Source organism: Phasianus colchicus, chromosome 8 (assembly GCF_987193195.1).
Source record: "Phasianus colchicus chromosome 8, bPhaCol1.hap1.1, whole genome shotgun sequence".
Taxonomy (NCBI): Eukaryota; Metazoa; Chordata; class Aves; order Galliformes; family Phasianidae; genus Phasianus; species Phasianus colchicus.
In genome coordinates this window covers 15,818,844-15,835,134 of record NC_143443.1, presented here as the reverse complement: position 1 = coordinate 15,835,134, position 16,291 = coordinate 15,818,844, and the positions used below count along the sequence as shown (strand labels likewise).

The following is a 16,291-nucleotide window of genomic DNA, read 5'->3' as shown; positions in this document are numbered from 1 at the left end:
CTATGTTAAGAGACTTTTCAGACTGAATGAAGAAAAACTTCTGTATAGGCTAGTAAAAATAGCAGTAACTTGCATGAACTGTACTGTAATTAAAGCAGAAGTTGTCTCTTGGTTGTTCATGTCTGTCTTTTCAACATAATATAGCAAGCTGAATGCCCGTTCTTAGAAAGCCCTTCAAAGAGCCTTTTCCCCTTAGTTGCAAATAAATTTTCATGCTTTCTTTAGCAAGTATATATCCTCAAAAATGTTCTATTAAAAGGAGCAGGTTTGGACGGATGAAAAAGAAATTCTGAAGGCAGTGACATTTCACCTAATGCTTTTGGAAATAAAAGTATTACTGCTGGTTTCCAGTGTGTGATCTCCTCCTGTGTCTATACGGTGTGACACTGTAGAGTTCAGGCTTTATGCAATTGTTCCTTTTCACTGTGGTCTTCGTCATGCATCAGTAAAATAAAGTGCAATGGAAATAACTGAAACAAAACTGGTGTGCTGTCTCTGGGTCATGTAACCCTGCCCCAAGAAACAGTGCGTGAGATGCATCTCTAACTATACTCTTGAGGCACTATTGGAAAGTTTAGGAATCACGTAATGCTGCAGTGCTGTGTGCTAGCACAAGTGTGACTGTTATTGGGCTACAAGGAGCACAGAGATGAAAAAGCATTGTAAAATCGTTGATGTCTCAGTGCTTTCCTCCATTACTTGGAAGTATCTACAATAGTGCTCATAAATGTAGCTATAGTTAATTTAAGAATTATTAATTGTAGGCTAGACTGACTCTGAGTTTGAACCAGTGGAGTGTTGGGGCCAGTGTATATCTGTAAAATCCCTCTGAAAGGGGAAAGGGAGACCAAAGAAGGGGCACAGCAGTTTTGGCAAATGGAGTAAATGTGCAGCTAAGTGATGCTTCTGGAGAGCTGCACAGTGTTTGAATTGGCAAGTGCTATGCATGTTGGCACACTGCAACTTCTGTCGAAAAACCCAGCAAATCTGAAGTACCAGCTGATGGAGGGTTTTTTAGTGCTATCTTGTCTAGCTTGAGCAGGCTTGGCAGCTCTTGACACACGCTAGTGTCTGGGCTAATGACCTTCTGCTTTGTGGTGCCTTTCTGAATGGCTTATTCAGCTGGAAAATACAGCGAACAAAGGAGCTGGAAATATTTTGTCAAGTTGGTGATCTCACAGTCTAGAGAGCCAGCTAGCAATTATAAAGACTTCTACTGTATAACACATGAGTTAGTATATAGAAAAGCCCAGATCTATCACTTGATTAGCTTCTGTGTAATTATTTCTGTCTATGGATGGTGTGGATGTAAAGTGTGTTTTCAGTAATTAACTAAATTTTTCTAATAGAGCAGGCAGGTTCATTAGCAAAATAGGATTTTTTTTTTTTTAACTTGGAACTTGGCTTCTGACTGGGTGGGTTTGAAGGGAGCAAAACCTACAGAGATAATTTTTGTTCGTTTAAATTTTCTTTCTTCCCCAACGCAACTAAATGCAGCAAACATAGTGTTGTTTCTGTGGAGAATGAAGAGAGGGGTGAGTGTACTGTCTGCAGAGATGTTGGAGGGAGAGAAGATAGAAATTTCTAAGGCAGTGGACTAATTTGTCATGTAATGGTGTCAAAACTAGTTACAATAGCAAGTAGCCTAGCTACTTGTCGTGAAGTACAACTACTATTTTTTGGTTGTTCTTCTTGCTCTTTGTTTTTGTCTGGGCTTTACACTGACATTCTCAATCTTAAGTATAACTTCTTTTTCCTGCAGGTTGGAAAAGAGACTGTGCAGACAACAGAAGACCAGATCTTGAAAAGGGACATGCCACCAGCGTTCATCAAGTAAACTCACTTTATTGTAAATCTTTTGCTGTTTGTAGAGGAAACGTGTTCCAATGATGAGTCAATGTTACTCGCTTCTGCTGTTATGGATTAGAAAATACTCTTGTCTAAATAGTTCTCTTGGGAGACTTGAGGCTGAGCTTTTTCCAGAATTACTTTTTTCACTATGACTTCTCCTGTTAAATACATATCTATATAAATAAAATCTAAGGTTTACCTTCCTTTACCAGTAAGAGATTTCAGATTAATAACTGCACTTAATTGTATGCTGTTTATACTTTTCTTAGCAGTTACAGAGATGATATCATATTTACAAATGTTTTGTGTTAATTCTGTAGTCATATGTGAAAGTGGCTGTGTAACGCAGAATATTTGTCAAGGCATTGCTATGGCTTCAGAAGCTTTGTAGGGGAATCTTGGAAACAAGGTCTGTAGGTCAAACGTAGGCTTGAAGCAAATGGTCTCTTCTGAAGAGGGAAGTTAATAGATATATACGCATATGTGTTTCATCCTTCTGTGCATGGAAATTGTGCTTCTGTCCTTGGAAGCACTACAAGCATGGGAAAGAGTAATTGAAGTTATATGGTATATACTGATTTCTGAAGTTTTTTGCAAAGACTGAAGACTTTTTAAGAAAACCCGTATACCTATAAGGTGAACACAGGTTAATAAGAAAAGATTTTACACAGCGAAGATGAAAAGTGAAAGAAAAAAATGCATGTTAGCCCTGGTAAAGATGAGAGGTATTCAGTGGGGCTTTAAAGATCTATGCTTTTTTAGTATGCTCACAACTGTCCTGTAAGCCCAGATGAAAAGTGAGGTGAAACTGATAACCCAAAGTTTAATACAAGGAAGCAAGATTAATGCGTGAATGAGAAATTACAGCAGGAATATATTAAACTGATTTATATGATTTTAAGCACAGATGAAAATATTTTTGAAGTCTGAAGCTACGCATGTGTGGCAGAGCAGTGGCTCTAGCTTCTGAGATGTTGGTTGGCTCTGAACTGGCCATTATGAATAGTAAGAGAGAGATTCTGGAGCTGTGGTGCATAGATGAGAGCATCTGTAATGTGCTCAGCAGGTGTCAAACATAAGCCAAATGTATCAGCCAGGTTTGAGCGATCAAAATGTCACCATATACTACTATCCCATGCCTTGAATGCTTCATGGAGAAGGTACAGGCCGTTTACTGTTAAAAAATCTTCATGTATGTTTGGAGAGTAACAGCCAAATACTCAGAGGAATCTATTGTCAGATATCAAATAAGACAAACTACAGGAAATCCTAAGAACTGGAATCAGTTGGAGGATGGGAGAGTGCACGGAGAGTATGATAATTGCTTATCCTTCCAAAGACATATACTTGCAGCTACTTTTGAAGACAGGATACTTAGCTAAATGTGCATTTACAGTCCACTGCAGTATTTGTTATGCTGAGTTCCTGCCTTGTCATCTTGTTTGGCAAAATTGTTTTCTTTATTTATTTATTGGAAAGTGTGTATCGGCACGTATTGAAATGAGATTAAAGCATTTCTTCTTGGTGAGTTGTGTATGAATGTGTAACTCTGCTCACTTTTTAGGATGTGTAGATCTTTTCTATGATGTGTAGAGTTTTTAGTTCGTTTCCAACTTCTTGTTCACTGAAGTAAGTAAGGGATTAAGGAAAAAAAGACTTCTCAGTTGCTACACTGCTGCCAGTCTTTGATCAACATAGATTCTGGAGACTTACATAGCTCAGTTACTGTAAAAATGAGATAGAGGCACAGCTGAATAGTACCATGTTATGCTGAAAGCAAGGACATAATCCAGCAACTCATGACTGTTTGGACTGCTTTTATGTAATATAACATAAAAAGTGGGATTCAAAGCTATACCACAGTAATGAAATGTACTGCACGTCATTCTTAATATCCTAAATGCAATAACATGAATTATGAATGACCAATGGCCTTTATAAATGATTACCTGTTGCATTTGTTTGTTTGTTGTTTTTTTTTTGTTAATGTGGAGTTCATATCAAAATGAGTTTGTTTCTGTTAATAGTTCCTTGCTAATGCTGTGGAGCATTCTAGCTGTGTGTGCTGTAGGAGCAAGCAACAGTAGCGAGTGAGCTGCCAAGGGAATTGCACTGTTTCAGTGTTACAGGGCAGGACTTGGATGCAGGAGGTGAAACAGATGAGGGTTGTTTTGCTTTTGAGGGGCAGGGTGTTTTCTTCTGAAGTGCTGGTTCAGAAAGTTGCAGTCCTGTAAAAGAACTTGCACTAGCACTTGTCTGATGGGATAAGGAGCAGCCTGCATGCACTACTGCTGCAGTCTCTGTGCATATTTTTGCCACTCAAAATTAACATCAGACTGGAGGAAACCTGTCTCAATGATGAGGAAGAATATCTGTTTAGTCCTGTTAATAACTTAGGTTTTGGCTTGCTTGAAATTGACACTGAGGGTTCATAATGAGTACGTATGGTGGTAATATGTCAGGTTTTCCAGTAGGAGTGTGATTGCACAGCGGAACTATTTGTTGGCTGCTGAGAAGCTGTCATGCATCCCTTTGCTTGCTGCTGACATAAACCACATTGGAACTACTGACCTAGAGTTAAAAAATGCTATTCTTTATCTCAGTTCTCTTAGTCCTGAGGGAGTATGAGTAATGCCTGTAATTTGTATCAGATGTTTTGCGGTGTGTTTGTGTTACTTGTGAAAAATTTAATGTAAAGAAGGAAAAAGCTGCAGTCACAAGTTGAAGAATAGTGTAACACCTGACTGATCATAATAAAAATTTGTCTGTATTTAACTTGCACATTCGGACTCAATACGTTAATTGAGCAGTAATGCTGTTCTGTACTAACATGATTTCTGTGTCCAAGTTGGAGTCGCATTGCTGGTTTACTATATTAAGAATTTAATGTTAATCTAAATAAAAATCAAATCTGAAGTAGTTCTAAACTGTGAGTAATCTGAACTGTAGTGAGCTTACTCACTATGATTGATTCATGAGAAATTGAAGCAAGCCTTATTCAAACATAAAAGGCATTGTTGGCCATTTGAGCAGTCATCTTCATTTCAGTGCTAAAACCTAAAAAAAAAAAAAAAAGCCACAAGGTAGTTCAGCATAAGCTGATTTTTTTTTTTTTTTTTTTACTCCAGTATTACAAAGATGACAATATCAAGAATGAAGCTGATTGACTACTGAAAGTAGTGTGGATGGAAGTAGCATGACCTGTGCTAGTGAGCTCCATACATAACTTGGCTGGTGTTAACATAGTTCTATTGTAATTAATCCTCTAAAATAAATACACTTAAAAAAAAAAAAAAACAACACTGTAATATTATACAGGGATTAGATTGAATTGGCTGCAAAACCGAGAAAATGAATGTGTCATTTTCTGTTTGACGTATATGTAAATGCTTAATCTTCTGTAATTGGGAGCATAACTTGAAAGTAAATGACTAGTGCGTTTTCCTGTTCTTAATGGAGAAACAGCTTTAGAAAAACTGAACATTCTTTCACATACATCTTTGAACTGAATATTTAAAGAATATCAGCTGACTTAAAAAATAACTGCATTTATGTGTAAACCTAACGGGCACAATTTCTCCATCTTTACTTCTGTTTAAGTCTTCAGTGCAGGTTATGTTGTGGGTCTATGTGTGCCAAAATCTAACTTTCAGTGTGTTCAGTGAACACAGTGGGATTATAGGGATGATTTATAGAAAGGTAGAGGTGAGTTACTGTAAGCTAGATCGTATCATGGTCTTGCATTATTCCAGCTGTTCAGCTGACTCTGTCCTCTTACAGGCTTATTCCTTGATACAGTATGGTAACTGGGTAGACTTGTTGGCCAGTGAAGAGATGTCCCGCCTGCTGTGGCCATAGTTCACATGAGCAATTAATATGAAATGTTTGATCAACTGAAGCTTCTTGCAAGAAGTCCATACAAAAAAAGGCAGTCAGTCTTTTAGCTGTCATATACTTTGAACCACACCCCTGACACTTCAGGCTCCCATTAAATGTTAAAAAAAAAAAAAAAAAGTTGTTATGCTGAAACTGTTTCATCAGACATTCTTTTTGATTTACTGAAAAGCTGTTCCAAAACCATTATTCTCAATATGATCAAGATCAATACAAAATACTACTCAAAAGGAAGCAGAGCAAAAAGTAAAATGCAAGATATTTTCACAGTGTATTTTAGCAACTGAGCTTTTGTGAAAAATGTTAAGAATGGGTTTTAATGGCTTTGGAAAGTATGTGGGCATTCTGACCTATACAAAACCAATTACCTTTCAGCTGTCATATGTGTATGTCTAAGAAACCAAGCATCAAAATATGCCTTGGTTAGTTAACTTAACCTATAAATGAGGTGTTGTGGTAATGCTGAGTACAATTTTGTTTACATATCTAGCAGTTATTTGGCTGTTTTTTCTTTCATTTAGAATTTTTATTTATAAGCCAACTGTTTGAATATTAAAATGAATTAAAGTATTTCTGCTGAACTAGTGTCTAATTTAGTATTAAAGCATGTGTGGGTTCTTTTATGATCTAGTATTCTAATGTCTTCTCGTATTGGAAGACCTCCAGCTCTGATGTTTTTTGAGCATTCCTGTCTCCTTTTGCAAGTTAGAAATAATTTCTGTTGTGAGGCTCTGAATGTAACAAAGAATAGGTGATGTTGTGGCAACTCACAGAAATCATTAGCATTAATTAATTCATCTCTGCCTTAAAAAAGAAAAAAAGAAATGGTCTTAAACTTCCTATCTAAGTATGTATATATCTGAAGTTTTTTTCTCTTGTTGTGCAATACTTGAGGTGTGGTTTCTACTCATAAAATACAAAATAATAAAATAGCCAAGATTCTGTGTCTCAGCAGTGCTTTAAAGAAGTTTTTGGCTGAACATTCAAAATGGCAATGAGCTTCTATTGAAAGCTTGGCAATATGGTTGATTTTTGTGAGGAATGAGGAACTCATTGCAATGAATGTTTAGGCTGATAGGGGGAAAAAGGAAGTTCTAAGTAAATGATTTGCTCCCTTTCCCTTTTTCCTGTCTTTTGTTTCCTGCCATGTATGCTTTGCAGGTATCAGGGGCATCTATTGTAGAAAAATTTCTCAGCTTCTTTTTGTACGTGGTGCATGCTCCTGAAATCTTTCAAATGCATTGATTGGGAAGTTTATTCAAAATAGGCATTGTACAAGTTACACTCAAGATTTCCTTGTGAAGGTACCACTCTGGGAAACTGAAAAAGAAATCTCTGAATTTTAGGAATTTATTTTTGTGCTGAAGTATGGCGACTTTTGGTGATAATGCATGCTTACCTTCCTTTTTTTTCCACAAATGAAAAAGCCAGCTTTGAGATAATCATTAGTATTAAACAGATGACCATGAAATTGAGCTGTAGGAAATGAAGTATTTCTGAGCTGGTTGAATAGGTTGTTTGTATAATCCCTTTCTTGGCAGATTTGAAAAGAATAAATTTGAGAAGTGGGGAAATGTAATTTAGTGCACTCAGTTGACTTTGATTATATGTGTGAGTGCATGGCATAATAATGAGCAGACCATTCCCAATTTCTGCCTTAGAGTTCTCCTGTGCATTCCTACTCTGTCATGAGCTCCCACCACCTGATGTGCAGAGCAGATGTCTTGCTAAAGAGCAGGTTATGGAAAGGTCAGCGGACTCAATTTGATCTGCTTAAGGGAGCCATTAGCTTAAAAACTTTACTTTCTGGAAAAAATATAATCATGATTTCCTGTAACAAGTTTTATTTCTAGTGTAACCACTATTGGAAGCAACCATTAAGTTGTGTCATTTGTGTAGTAAGGAGTGTTTTTTAGGGGGGAGAGAGAGGATGGTACGACTGATTTTCCAATAGCATAAGTAGGAGAAAAGAGTGTGCCCAAGTGGTCAGTGGAAAAAGGGCTCTGATAAGCATGGGGAAAAAACTGGAAGATAATTTTGCTGTATTAACAGTATTGATAATTTTGCTGTATTAACAGTATTGATAATTTTGCTGTATTAACAGTATTTGGCTTTTGGAACTTGATGTAATTTGAATGAACACATGGCAATCATGCATAGAGCCTATGTATTTACATTGCTCTTAAAGAAATGAAAGAGAATAGGGGAAAGTCATGGTCAGTGTCTTCAGTAAGTACAGCTATGAGTAGCATAGCTAACATGGAATTGAAGTCTGCATTTTGTATTCCTCTGAGCTGTCATGAAGTAGTGAAAACAAGCAAACAAAACCCCAAATTTTTGTTGTTCCAGCTCTTGATGTTTTTTGAATTGTTGTGTTAATGGCTTGACAGAAATAACAGTAGTAAAGTTAAAAACAAATCCTTCAGCATTTTTGAAGTCTGTTGCTTTACAGAGTATTCAGCAAGTTTTGTCTGACTTTCTGCAGAGTAGAGAATGCCTGCACCAAGCTCGTTCGAGCAGCCCAGATGCTGCAGGCAGATCCTTATTCTGTACCAGCTCGTGACTACCTAATTGATGGATCAAGAGGCATCCTTTCTGGAACATCAGACTTGCTTCTGACATTTGATGAAGCAGAGGTAGGAATCCTAACATGAGTGACTTAGGTATCTGCACAACAGTGTTTTTAATTTGAATATCTCTGTAACCAAATGAGCTAGTGTAAACTGTTGAACAACTGAATGTGTTTTCTACTGCTTAGTCTTGATTGCCTTAGATGGATTTTTCATTCCTTTCTATCAGAAGGAGCTTAATCTTGAAGGGCTGCTTTGTTAATGTCATCTTTGAATGACACGATATTTGTGTTGCTTGGGGTTGTTCCTCAAAAAGGCCAGGTTCTGTCAACTCTTTCTTGTATCTTGCTGGTATTTTTCTATATTCCATTCACTATACCCATACCGTATTTTAATTCTATGTCTCACTGAAAAGCCCAGCATCACTCATTAACATTTCTTTGTTCGACCACATTAGCTGTGGCACTTTAATGGATTTTAGGGTGGGAAAGATACTACAAATTTGGATGTCTGACTAGTCAGCCTGAGGATATATTCTGATAATTCTAACAGTTATTTCACTTGGCTACTGTGCAAGCCAAAAAGTGGCTCTGAGGTGCTGTTAACAGTGTCTTAGACGGAAAAAAGCCAGAAACTCAAGAAAACTTGTTGTTCTTTAAAAAGGTAGGCATGTGTCGCTATTGAGTGTCTGATACTTGTTAGCTAAGGTTTATGAGTCTTTCTTTACTCTTGTAATGATTTCATTGGGAATATGGAATTTTACACTTACCTAAATAGCAAACATCATGCTGTTGTGGGGAATTAAAGCTAACACTTAGAAATGCTCATATTAATTCTAAAGTTTAGCTTTGCAGCAATCTCTTAATCTGAGAAACTGTGTTACACGTGCTGCTATTCTTAGTGATCTACCATGACATCGTTCAATCAACTCATGCTACTATCAGCATGTTTCTCTGAAACAGAGAGAATGCTTTGAAATGTCTCATTTCATATTTCAGTCCTTTTTAATAGATGCTACAAAGTGCTGTGGGTCAAAATTGCAAGGAAGCTAACATCTTTTAATCTCTCTTTTTCCAGTGTTTAGGAAAGAAGTTGAGTTCTGTGCAGTTACGACTTCATTGAATTCTTGTCTTTAACAACTGTGTATTTAAAAAAAAAAAAAAAAGTAATAGTCTAAAATGATTAACTTTTGACTAGTAGGAAACTTAGCGTGTTTGTATTCTGCTATGCTTCACTACACTAACACTGGTACAAAACTGAAGTGAATTTTAAATTAATTGATGATCTATTCTAAAGGTTGAACGCTTCATGAGGTTATTCCAAATTAAATGTTAATTAAGTCATTTTTCAATGTGAATTTTATGTGATATTGTCAGAAATTATGTAGCTCAAAGTAAGATGATAACATTAACTGACTTAGGAGAGCACTGTGTAGTGAAACATGAACTAAAAAAAAAAAAATTAAGTTACTGAGGCAGAAATCCAGGGTTAGCTAAAGTACAGTCTTCATAGACAGATTTTTCTGAAAGGATTAAGATGTTGGATCTATCTTTCCTACCAGAGTGCTGAAAAGTGCCTTATACATTTGTGAAGCTGTGTAGTAAATAACAACTCCTGTGAACATGTAGAGTGTGCTTTCTTTGTAGTTTTGCTTTTTCTTTTAAATGATTTTTAAATTTTTAATAGAAATAGCAAAAGAAAATGTAGAGCATGCCAGCATATGTACGTGCACTTCCTTATGATTTCTCAATACTATCCTTTAGTTCTCATGTAAAGTGAAAATATTAAAAGGAGGCTTTTCCATTTCTGATTGAAGCAATGCTGATTAAATATGTTTTCTTGTAAATAAAACTCTACAGATACAAAATTGTGAGTAACTTAAGCAGTATTTCAGACACTTCTGATTGCCTGTACATTATATTAGCGTTAGTATGTTCTAATTATAAGCTTGTACTTCTAATTCAAGTGTAACATTGCTTCATCAAATAAATGGTGGAATGTTTCTTTTGTAGGTCCGTAAAATCATCCGTGTCTGCAAAGGAATATTGGAATATCTGACTGTGGCAGAAGTAGTAGAGACTATGGAGGATTTGGTGACATACACAAAGAATCTAGGGCCAGGTTTGATATGCTGCATTCTATTATAAATATTCTAAGTGCAGTCTTTTCTTTTACTTTTTTTTTCCCTGCCCCATGCCATGCTCACCTAGCCAAGTTCTAAGTGTTCAGAAAATGATAAAGCAGTTGGTTTGAAAGTGTCTGTTGGAAAGAGTTTTGAACTACAGCATGACTGACTGCTATTTTGTGATTGACATTCCCAAATGAATACAGGATAATCAAGATGCTGGTAAATGAGATATACTATACAGGCAATGTGTACTGTATTTGTTGTACACTGCTAGGTGAATTGATTATGTATACATTAGTAAGAATAAAACAAAAAATTGAGAAGGCTACAGCTACAAAGTTGGTTAAGATGCCAATGTGTGTGTACTGCCTGAGTTGGTTAGGTCTAGTAGGAATTTCTTAGAGTAGTAGAAACTGCATGTTATATATTAACATCTTAATGGGGTTGCTGATATAGCTGTCTTACTGTATAATGCAAAAACCCAGCTGTTGCCAGAAATCTTCTCTTTCATTATTTGATGTTCCTTGGCTGCTTGTTACTTCACTGTGCTAACTCACACTCTTTCAGTGGTGGAAATAAATGGTGAGGAAGTGAGGCACTGAGCTGCTATAGAGGAAACCTACCATCAATCTCTGTCAGCCAGTGTTTCAAACGCTTTGGATTCAGCTAGCATAAGGTTTTTTAACAAAAACATACTGTATAAAGTAGGTACTGTGTTGGAAAGGTAAGAATGTGTTGCAGTGAAGTTACACTGAACTAAAGAATGCTTATCAAGACTTTATTCATAGATATATATGAGAATCCATATGTAATGTAAGGAAACCTAGCTCATAAATGAAATGGGGTAGTAACAGACTAGCAACTCTCACATCACAGAATGTGTTTGTTGTCCATGATGTACTTAAAGATTGCCCTGTTTTTATTTAACATGTATGCTCTCTCCCATTTTTAGGTTTAAAAAAACCTTTAGGTTGCATATGAAGTTATAGCATTCATTAAATTTCTTTTATGTTCCCTGAGACATTACCTTTAGCTATACTGACTTCTGCCTCATTTTGCATAGGAAGGGATCAAACAGAAAGAACAGTCTTCTGGTTTTACTCTCTGTTTTTACTGTTCAATTTTGGTTTCTCTGTGGTCATTATGTTCCATGTCTTTAAAATGTTCCTTAAGCTTTTCATTTTTCTCTACTTGGCTCAGTCACTTAGGATTTCTCGCTGAACTTTTTTGGCATAACTTCCTGTTTTGTGGATGTATGATGGAGATATTAGGACTTAGACAACTGTGTCATTTCTTAGTCAGAAGTGATCTTCTCTATCCCTCCTTTGGATAAACAGTTCATCTCTTGTTTCTGGCACGCTCTACAAACAGTTCAGGAAAAGACCCTCAACTCCATGTTACTTAACACAGTCCATGCCCACAAAACTTTTTTTTGCCTTGTTCCTTACAGTTTTATCATATCTGATCTTACTGTCAATGTGAGAACTGTATAAATAACAAGATTATAGAATCATAGAGTGATATGGATTGGAAGGGATTAGTCCAGCCTCTCTCACCTCAGGCAGGGACCTGATCAACAAAGTGCTCAGAGGTTTTAGACTGGAAGTAAAGTGGAGGATACGACAACCTTTTTAGGTGACTTATGTCCTTTGTACACAAAGGTGGTTCCATGCAGCTTATCTGCTCTGCTGTCAATGTGGAGGCTCGATTACTTTTTAGCACTGGCATTAAGGCTCTTTTAAACTTTTGTTAAATGAAGATGTTTTTAATCCCAATAAGGAGAAAATTATTTAGGTAACACGGTATGTAAATTTCTGCCAATTTTGTGTCTTTTTGTGAGTAAAAGGTGGGAATGTGACAGCACCAATTTAAATCAGCTTTCGTTTTTGTGGAGCTCTGCCTGAAATTTCCACTTATGCCATGTGGTAAATTTGGCCAGTTTTAGCTCTTGAAAGTAGATTTGCTCTAGAATCAATTTTATTCCTTCCAAACTTTGAGAACACAGAAATATTTCCAGCAGAGCTGATGGACAAATAGATGTAATTCTTGAGCTTAGGTAGCGAGTTCTAACAAAGAAAAAATCCTTCAAATTTACTTCCACGGTCATGAGATGACTTAATGTCTTAAGTTGGTTATTTTGGTTATTTTACTATTTTCCTGCTGGTATTTTAAATCAAGAGTTTTGAGTCTTCCATTTTTCTTCTCACAGTGGCTAGATTTGGAATCACAGACTTCACTGAAACAGCTGGAATACAATTTAAATAATGGATCCTAATATTAAAGTATGCTTTAAGTGAAATTGCCAGTACTTGTTATACTTTGTTCATGTTCAGAAAGCTCAGTTGTTGCAAATTAAACCTAATATTGCATTTCTGCACTTCTGATTGTTTAATTTCTTTAATCTTAAGGAATGACAAAGATGGCAAAAATGATCGATGAGAGACAACAGGAATTAACTCATCAGGAACATAGGGTTATGCTGGTGAACTCCATGAATACTGTGAAGGAGCTATTGCCTGTACTTATTTCAGGTATTCTTTTACTTAAATAACATAACTCAGAGTTGGTGTCTATTCTGAACTGGAATTCGATTGTCTTGTGTGCATGAAAAAATATCAGCCTTGACACTGCCTCTGTACTGGTGGCAAATAACCATATAATATATTTGATTTTTTTTTTTTTAATTTGGATCTCAGCTTGCTTGCTTGATAAAGCACTTCAACATCTGTTATTTAGTACACATGCCTTACTGGCTCTCTGTCAATATCCCTAACTGTTCTTACAAGATGATAAGAGGCATGGTCTAATGGAGAAGCTGAGTTGTAACAGGGGAGACATGTAATGTTTTGAAGCCTTCCCTGTGGACTGCTGTAGCATTCCTGGCTCTGGTGTACCATGTTCTTTTACAGGGACATAATATCCTGCTAGCATCACCATTTCCTTTTATGTGAAGGCACTGGCAGTATCTCACTGTGCTGAGCCATGTATAGGCAGGCAAAAGAGATGTTTGCTTGTTAGGGCAGTCTGAGAGAGTATTGAAATGTATGGAGATAATCATCTCTTCTTGCTATGACTTTTTTTTCTTTGATTTATAACTCTAAATGTGAAAAATGGGTGAATAGTTTCCTCTGGATGAAGAAACCTGTGTAAGCTGTTGCCAGGGTGTCAAGGGATGTGAACTTGGCTTCATTTTCCTGACTATAGTACTGTGTAGAAATGCATCATAAAGCAGTTAATAACACAGATGTATTGTGTTGCCTCCCCTTCACCTCTTCTGCAAAGTTATTCAGTGTAATGGTTGTATTGCAAGTATGGATAAACTTGATTTGTCTCCGTTTGGAAGTACTGTTAAATTAATGCTTCAGATGCTGTACATTTGCTATCATAAAGGTGATGATTAGTGATATGAATGGAGTACATTTGTTACTTACCTGCGTATGGAACTGTAGATAAATACAGAGAAAGAGTTGTGATATGTTAACAGACTAATGGCAAATTAATATAAAATGAAATTCTGGTAGTAGCTTGTGGATCCTACTGCACTAACAAACACCACCAGCTGCAGCAGCAAGGAGATAATGACATTGTGTGCAGGATGTGCTATAACCTGGCATGAAATAACGCATACCAAAGCCTATATCTTTATGTCTGACAATGTTGTTATTTGCAGATTATGAATATAGTTTGTGCAAGAGAAGTACTGCCATGCCAGTCTAATTAACTGGTTTCAGTTCTGACATCCATATGATAATGTTAAAAATATTTTTGTAGATGCAGATGTAGACAATGCAGCTGACTATAACTACAATCTCCTTCTAGATAGTCTTGCACAGAAACAGATTGTATATTGTATTTTGCAGTGAGTATTCAGGGTTATCTTCGATATTGATTTTATTCTATGTGTAGCTGTTCCTGATTTATGGTATTTTTACAGCTATGAAGATCTTTGTAACCACAAAAAACACTAAAAGCCAGGGAATAGAAGAGGCCTTGAAAAATCGCAATTTCACAGTAGAGAAAATGAGTGCTGAGATAAATGAAATAATTCGTGTATTACAACTCACTTCCTGGGATGAAGATGCCTGGGCCAGCAAGGTATGTTTCACATCTACATTTGGATATGGAAGGACAACTCTTGTATGGTAGACTTAAACACTTGTGAATCTGACTGTTCAAATATGTATTTTTCCATCAGTTTTGCAACACATTATATAATTTCGTCAGTGATGAACAACGTCTTTGGAGATGGTTGCCTTGATTTCAAAACTAGCTTTTTCTCTTTACAAGCTGGGTTAAAGGAGTGTGAAACTTAAAGGTTGCCCAGTGGTTACTGTCTTTGCTTTATTCACATTTGAGTCCTGGTGTAGTTAAGTAATCATGGAATATAGTGCATCCTCTTAAAGGTTTTTTTTTTACTATCTAGAGCAAACTTAAATTGTCATATTTCACAGGCGTAAATTAGGTATAAAAGAAACTGTTCTGTACCTTAAAATGGTCCTGTTGCTTGGCATCTGCAAGTAGGATTACCTGTGATTTTTTTTCCTTCCACTTCCTACTCAAAAAGATAGACTACTGTTGTATTTCTTGTGAAAAGGCCTGGAGTTAAGAGGCTTCAGTTAATTTTTGGGGTGCTTTTTTGAACACCAACACCCTCCAGCTGCAGTCCATTTTTAGCCTTGATATGGAATTAAAATTTAAGTGTTTGCAGCACAAAAAAATGGACTAATCTGAAGAGCCTTTCTGTGAAGCAGACAAGTGGGCAGTATTGGGTCTTTTTGACTCAGCGTTAAGCTGTGTAATTAACTGCAACTGCTTTGCCTGGGGTGCCTAGACAGATACGGAAGATACCGAAATGTACAACAGATCCTAAAGCAGTTTGATGGGCAGAATCATATAAAGTGTTATTGTGGGCTTACTGAAGAATGCAACTGTGCAATTCAGATATCTACTTTTTTTTTTTTTTGAAGTAACTTGAAATAAATGGCCAAAGTGATTTTTTTTAAGGGTTTATAATATAAGCAACAAGTAATGGTAAAATTTGAAGAAGGTATTGAAACCTGAAGCCAGGCTTATTAACAAATAAAATCTCATGCAGAAAATAAAATCTAACCAGTGTAATCTAGGCATTAAAATCACTTAGGCCTATATTGTTTGGCACTTGACCCTTAGTTTGCCTTTTGAGTTATTTTGTCACTATCACTTCTTTATTATGACTACTTTATGCATCTTTGTTTTTGTTCTTCTGTTTCTTACCCTTTTCTCACCTTTAGAAGGTAAGCTTTCTTACACACCCTACACCTCTACCTTGTACTAAAACAAAAAAAGCATGTATATGGGATTTTGTGCTGTGTGCAGACTGTGTGCTGTGCAACTTCTTATTTGTGTGCCAGCTGTAACACCATACTTACATATTTACACATTGAGGTTTTAAATGACTTTTAATAGGCAAATGTGTAGAATTGGCTGTCACTAAGAAAATGGTAATGGCAAGCTGAACTGCACTGAAACTGTCTTTCTGAATCTGATTAGAGCTACCCCAAGATTCTAGAGCACATTGTTGTTAAATGCTTTTGTGTTAGTTTATGTTACTAGTGTTTGTCGTTGCAAATAAAGGCTCCATTCATTCAGGAACAAGCTACTGCATGCCCAGAAAGCTTTATTAAATCAGGGATTGTCCATTCCTTAGTATTTTGGCAGTAGCCTTCCTACAATTCTGATGGTTCACATTCTTCAGGTCTAGGCTTTAAACTTCAGATTTTTTTAATGTACATATTTAAATTCAGGTTTATTTTTGAATTTAAGTGCTCTTGTATTTTAGGAAGTGCAAATGCAGTTTTATTTTTGTTAA

General features: G+C 36.3%; 1 protein-coding gene across 2 annotated transcripts in view; it reads left to right on the top strand.

The window, feature by feature from the left end:
* Positions 1 to 16,291, top strand: part of VCL (vinculin) — a 58,250-nt gene that overhangs the window by 15,894 nt on the left and 26,065 nt on the right. For both annotated transcript variants that reach the window (XM_031603004.2, XM_031603002.2), the window contains exons 2-6: positions 1,763 to 1,833; positions 8,231 to 8,381; positions 10,328 to 10,436; positions 12,852 to 12,974; positions 14,378 to 14,538. In XM_031603004.2, coding sequence (XP_031458864.1) covers positions 1,763 to 1,833; positions 8,231 to 8,381; positions 10,328 to 10,436; positions 12,852 to 12,974; positions 14,378 to 14,538 — 615 coding nt within the window. The remainder of the gene's footprint in view (positions 1 to 1,762; positions 1,834 to 8,230; positions 8,382 to 10,327; positions 10,437 to 12,851; positions 12,975 to 14,377; positions 14,539 to 16,291) is intronic.